Source organism: Scaptodrosophila lebanonensis, unplaced genomic scaffold, assembly GCF_003285725.1.
Source record: "Scaptodrosophila lebanonensis strain 11010-0011.00,11010-0021.00 unplaced genomic scaffold, SlebRS2 tig00000165-arrow-arrow-pilon, whole genome shotgun sequence".
NCBI classification, from domain to species: Eukaryota; Metazoa; Arthropoda; class Insecta; order Diptera; family Drosophilidae; genus Scaptodrosophila; species Scaptodrosophila lebanonensis.
This window is the reverse complement of record NW_022060599.1, coordinates 884453-891175: the sequence shown is the minus strand read 5'-3', so window position 1 is coordinate 891175 and position 6723 is coordinate 884453. Positions and strand designations below refer to the sequence as shown.

The window sequence follows — 6723 nt, the reverse complement described above, 5'->3', positions numbered from 1 at the left end:
TTGAAGTGCCTTCTACTTACAAGGACGCTTCACCTCCCGGCTTGAACTCCCTTTGGCTCTTTCTTTCTTTCGTTCCTTCCTACTGCCCTGATTGGGCCACACGGCGTATGTGCGATGCGATGGCATCAAAATGAACTCACGTTTTTTTTTCATCACTTAATTGCCTTAACAAATGTCAGCCACAAAAACAATGCCGGACACGAACACCGACCACACCCGTTCGCATTTAATCAATAAATAAACAAGTTATTGTGCCAAACAACAATCCACACACACACACCCATATTCGCCACAAACGACAAAAGCGGCAGAAACCGAGGCGCCAGCCAAGTCGCTGACTTAAATGAATCGCCATATTTGCAATTGCAAATAACTTCATAATTAATAATCATTTTATCAGTTAAATAAACAAACAGTGGCCACACACACACACACACACACACACACACACAGACAGGCAGACAGACACAGAATATGGAACGGTAAGTAAAAATGATGGCCAGCATTTAATGTAATGAACAATGGATAGCTGACACGCAAGTTCCGGGACAAGTTAGAGCACAAACTGGGAGAAAAAAAACAAGTATTCTGGAAATTTTCGAAATGTTCTTTGTACACACTTGATTGTACATTTAACTAGACACTGAAGTAGAAATGCATTGCAAGAGCTTATTGCTGAAATACCTCTGAAGGTTTTGAATCTTATGGAGCCAGCAATGTTTCTTTTTTTGTATAATGTGTATAATGTCGACATTGGCTCGAAGACAACATTATATTCTTACGGATATTTAAATTCGTTTTCTGTAACAATTTATTGCTGTTGTCCACATAAATATTATTACTAAATCTTATTTTAAATGTTAATATGAACAAATATGCTGAACAAGCATTGTTGCATAGTTCTGGAGAAAAAGTATCGCACATTCCATTATTGCTTACTAAACTCTGAATTATTGCATATTAAAAGTATTTTATAAGTATATATATAGTTATAGAGAGTCATTACTAATGTTATTAAGGACAAAAAATATGTTAAAGTACCTTCGTTCTACAGTTCTGGAGAAAAAAATCGAATTTCTAATAATTTTCAATGTCAAGTTTTGAATTATTGTTTTACTTAAAAAAAATTATTAAAGAGAGTTATTTTAAAGGTTAATAAGGACAACAAATATGCTGATTTAGCTTTGCTGTACAGTTCTGGAGAAAGGTTATCGCATATCCGATTATTGCTTGCTTAATATTCAATGCCAAGTTCTGATTGCAGATCAAAGTATTTTATTAAATATATATATTATAGAGAGTTATTTTAAGTGTTAATATTTATTAACATTAATTCTAAGCTTAATTTATGGCAGATAACATTATTTTGATTAAAAATATGTACTATAGAGAAAGACAATAGAACAGTTTTATCCGGCATGATTAATCCGAATTAAAATAAAAATCACTTGGCAGCTCATTGGGATATTCGAAATCGTTGTGCCTTAACTTGTGGGTATTGGGCCAATATTCGTGACCATGGTCGGTGAATAGTTTCAATCTTTCGTCTTGATCTATTCTGGCCAACATTAAGCCCAAATTGCAGCGCACCTTACGCGACCAATGTTCAATGGATGGCTTAATAAGTTTTGAAAGGACTACCTCCAAAAACTCATCTTCATACTGTTGTGTCATGTTGTGGCCAAAGCCCGTTTCCGTAAAGTTCCAGGCCGTCTCATGCACCACCTCGCAGTGTGAGATCAAGCAGTGAGTTAGACGACGAAAAAATAGATTAACTATCGGATCTATCCACACAAACGGCATTTTCTTCATTACACAGACAAAAAAGTCGAATGTTGAGCGCTCCTCCACCGCAGTGTGCGGCCATTTTATGAGAAAATATTTAGCAATGACTGGACCAAATGAATTTTCTCGTAACTCACAGTGGACAATGGCATCGACAAGCTCAGCCTGGAAGATCGTCAGGTGCGGATGCTTGTGAAGGGGCAGAAGTACACTCGAGAGCAATTTTGCAGGCTCACCCGGCGGCAAAGGCTCTTCCATTAGCAACATATCGCTCAAGAGGTTCAACATGGCAGCAACAGTATTGTAATCCTGCGAAAATGAAACCATCTGTTGATAGCTGCGAGCAAACTCCTTAAATTTTAAGCTCAAACATGATGACTGAACAGACAAAAAACTTACTCCATCAGGTCGTTTTTAACACGACTAAACATTGGGACACGCAACGGTTCACAGTGCTGGTATATGATATTGAGTTCCAGCGTAACACTTCCTCGCTCCCGATAGTCTGGCGATCGGAAAAGCTCAAACATTTTATCCATAAACCGCTTGTTAAGCGCATAAGCATACAACGAATAATTGAAATTCTCCTCCATTAGCATCCTAGTAAGCAACGAGTGAACCGCTCCTTTGGTTAAATAAGCCTCCTGATTTGGAATGCATTCAGTTTCAGTTTTGCCGACATCGGGTTTCGGGCTGTACTTCTTGGCCGGGATATCAGAAAGAAGAATAGTCTCGTAGAGTTCGAGCAGTGAGGGGCACATTTCAGGTGGTATCGAGCCCTCGATTACCTTCGCTAGAAAACTATTCAGTCTCTCATCCTCTATTTTGCCCGGAACCACTTGCAAGGACTCCGACGACTGACTCGCTGACTCACTGGTTTCTTCCAAATTCGACATGGGGAGCGAAGAATTACTTTTGATTTCGAATATCTAAACAAGTTTACGATGTTAATTTTTCTAAAACGTTGTGGCAAGTTTTTGTTTAATTTCAATTGCTTTGCTCTAGTCGTAACGACGGCAGCCTACTGATATCGATATCGTTTTTATAACCTCCATACGAAGGTTGATAGAGTGTCTATTATACTCAGAAGCATAAAATACACCTAGCACTCTTTATAAATTTGTTCCCTTTGAAAAGCTCGTTCTTACACGATAGCAATTGATAAATATTTTAAAATGAAGAGTATTACTTTAGCTAACCTATCATCTTGGAATATTCCCGAGGTCATGCAATTAATATAAAAACATACCATTACAAATATGTATATCTGGCGCTCTATACTCTATACTAGGATTTCTGCTGCAACTGAAACTAACTTCATCGATATAATCAGTGCTGGAAAGAAATCTCCAGTTGCTTATTTTATCTCGCTTAGGGAGGCAACATTAAATGGATATTGGAAGAAATTATCAGCAGCGATTGTTTAAACCCACAAAACTACAATTCTCACAATGTGAACTCCTTTCATTTAATTGAGGGTGCAGCATTCGAAGAGAGTTGTGAGAAGATAAAGGCATGGCGAACGAACTATTATTCGAAATAGCGTTGCTTGATGAGAGCAACTCAAAATCAGATGACAACAACTCTGAAGAAACTGAACCTATAAATCAACCTGTAGTCAACTATAGAAAAGCTAGAAGAAGCATTCGCATGTTCTAGTAGCTTGGAAAGGCCATTTCAGTTGATGAAAGCATTAAGTAAAACACACTTATCTTATAAGGTGAGCTACAAATAAGATTTCTTTCTCTTGCAAGCGAGAAAAAAATGTTTAGCACGAAAAGTTTCCTTTTATTAAGATTAATCTGTTTATGATAAATAATTACCATTTAAATAATTCATTTTGAACATGAATTTGAATTTTGAAAACTATTTTTTTGTGCACTTGTCGAAATCTACGATCGTAACACCATATGTTGTGTGTGCCTCGTTTAAGCTATCTTCTTCAGCTGCCAAAGCCACAATATTTTATATATATTGCTGACATAATTACTATCGACTTCTTTTCGATCTTGAAGCATTGCCTTCATTCTAGAATTTCCCGTAGTCGTATACAATCGTGTAGAGCGTTTTATTTTGTTGCTATCGCTGTTGCTGTCTCTGGTTCTGTAGGCGGGTTTTAGTGTCTGCTATTAGCGACTCACTTTTCTACACACACACACACACACACACACACACACACACACACACACACGCACACACACATACAAACGAACACACGCACGCGCGCACATTAATTGTCTTGTTGTTGGTTTTGCGGCTGGCCTCATCATAAAAATGTGAAATGCGCATCGTGACGCCTGTCAACGCGCCCATTTCTGCCCATTTCGGCCCATTTCGTCCCATTTTGGCCCATTGATGACAGGCTCGGTACCGCAAGCCCTTGGGACCCATTGCCAGCCCCCCGTGGCCTGGCCAAAAATTTCATTTTCATTTCATTGCCGTGTGGCCAAAACTCAAAAATGGCGTGTCAAACGCAAATTAACTAAATAAATTTGTCAACGCATTCGACTTCATTATTGAATCGCCGACCAAACACACACACCCGGACAGCCGCACACACGCACACACCGATGGAGGGAATTAGGGAATACTAAATAGACGAACTGGCATTTAAATATACAGTTGAAAGCTCTTCTTGGTTATAGAAATGCGAAAATGACAAGCCCTTTTGTTCAAAACGCTATGCCTGAACAAATCTTCTGTTTTGATAAACTTCCCCAAGAAACCGAAACACATTTCGTTTCATGGGCTACCCCCCACTAACTGAAATAATGATGGCCAGCGAAAGAAAATGGACAGTCCCGGGCATATGAATTTGTTTGCTTATTTGTGGGTTTAATTTACAAAACAGGGGAAGGGCAAGAAACTGTTTGTGAGAAACGGGCAGGGGGGTGTGGTTGGAAAAAATTTAATGCTTAGACGACGACCCGAAGTTAGTTTTTTGGGGCAACGGCACGAAAATCTTTTTAGATTTGAAATCTGCCCATAAACCAAAGCATAACCCAAGGTTCGGCCGTTAACGGTCGGGTACGTGTGTAAGAGCTTAAAGCCCGCGGTCATGGGTACGGCCACAACGCATTACGTCAGGCGCAAAAGGGTTAAGCATGGATATAATAATTTGTATGCCCCTTTTTGCCAGCCTGCCAGCCTGCCAGCCTGCCTGCCTGCGTCTCATTCTTGTTATGTCTGTTGTTGTTGGTGGTCATCTTTTATGGCAGCTTCAGCAGCTTGATTTAAACGTATGCCAAGCAGTTGTTGTTGTTGTTGTTGTTGTTGATGTTCTTATGCCAAAGTTATGGAAGTTTGGCTACCACATAAAAAAATTTAAGAAAAGACTAGAAAACCAACACCAATGCGCTTGGTTAGCGACATAACAAGTCCTTTGGCGTGTGTCCTCCTTTACAAGGTGTCAGTGATGCAGAGACAGGGAGAGAGAGCGATCGCTGCTTAAAAACTTGTCACAGAATAAATCATGAAATTTTATAGTTTTTAACAAGCAGCAGCTTGGAAATTTAATATTTCAGCATAACAATGGAAAGGCGAAGACCAACAGCCGGCCGGGCACACCAGACAGATACAGTGAAAAAATTATAATCCTGAATGGTTAATAAACGATCCTATGATGAGCAAACTGTGTTAAGAATTCAATTATGATTTTCACAATATACTTATTTGAAGTGAAAGGGATTTCTTTTAAAACGGCAATTATCTATTATTTTGCCAAAAATACTGAAATACTTGTATGAACATACTTGGGAAGGCGAAGACTAAGAGCCGGCCAGGCAGATACAGTGAATAAATTGTAGTTATTAATAAACGATCCTATGATGAGCAAACTGTTAGTGTTAAGAGTTCAAGTTTGTTTTCAGATTTTTACAATATATTTAAGTGAAAGGGATCTCTTATAAATAATATGAAAATACTTGCAATATAGTATAATCATTATTAAATTCTCCATTCCCACTTGTGGACTGCTAAGAATATTTACATTACAACACGCATACGTAGACTCGCATTTAAACAGAATGTTAAGTCAATGCGTTTATTTACAAAGCCTTCAATATGTTCTTCTTAAAGGATGATAAAGATGAAGTAGTATCAATAGAATGGAAATATAAATTATGGGTTTTCCGACCGCTCCCATTTCTTAATTTTTTAAATCAAATACCGATTTGCATTAAACGCTGGACACATAATTTCCAAATAGTCTTAAAATGCACATTTTAGCATAATTTGATTATGCCTAACAATAAAGTGTTTCAGTAAAGAATGATAATTCAGTTAAAGTAATCCTCTGCCTTGCCAGACTGACAGCTGTAAAACAAGATCTGTTTTTGAAGACTGATTTGAATAATATTATTATATGGATTAAAATATTGCTAATAAAATATATTATTATATTTATAACAAGATGTTTTAAAAAGTCTCATCCCTAATACGAATTGTTACCGCCTTCCTCTAAGAGCACTCATATACATTAATAATCATTTATTATAAACTTTTAGATATTAATACAAATTAATCAAATTCGTGAGTGCTTTAAAGAAAACTTGTACCTTGCTACCAGGACTCTTTGCCGCAACCGCCATACATCGGCCTTAAAATGCAAATGAACGTCGTCAAATATTTTTTTAAAATTTTTATTTTAACTTTTTAACACTTGTATGTATTGAAAATATTTTGCAACTATTTAATTATTTTTCTAATTATGGTCTCTTTGTGGTCATGACTTTGCGAATTTAACCTTAACATTTCAAACATTCGAAGGCTTAGTTCGATTCATTTTCTATTTCGCTATTCATATATATATATATATATATATATTGTACGATTTTGCAGTTAATTTACATAAATAAATGCCACAAAATTGCATGCACATTAAATAAATTGGTGCGAACTCTTTAAAGACTTGGCAAGCCCTAGAAGGATAAGACTTGC

At 37.2% G+C, this 6723-nt stretch overlaps 1 protein-coding gene across 1 annotated transcript; it reads right to left on the bottom strand.

Annotated features, from left to right (window-relative positions):
* Positions 1-1357: 1357 nt before the first annotated feature.
* Positions 1358-2718, bottom strand: LOC115629822 (serine/threonine-protein phosphatase 2A 56 kDa regulatory subunit alpha isoform-like). The gene is made up of 2 exons (XM_030526392.1): positions 2185-2718; positions 1358-2122 (listed from the first exon to the last, which is right to left on the bottom strand). The coding sequence occupies exons 1-2, from the start codon at positions 2679-2681 to the stop codon at positions 1423-1425; spliced, it is 1197 nt and encodes a 398-aa protein (XP_030382252.1). The 5' UTR covers positions 2682-2718; the 3' UTR covers positions 1358-1422.
* Positions 2719-6723: the final 4005 nt, after the last annotated feature.

Excerpts from the sequence above, each read along its gene's own strand:
- LOC115629822 (XM_030526392.1), bottom strand. The coding sequence starts at position 2,681 with ATGTCGAATTTGGAAGAAACCAGTGAGTCAGCGAGTCAGTCGTCGGAG. Across the intron at positions 2,123-2,184 it reads GTTAAAAACGACCTGATGGA|CTATCAACAGATGGTTTCAT; the intron begins GTAAGTTTTTTG and ends GTTTGCTCGCAG.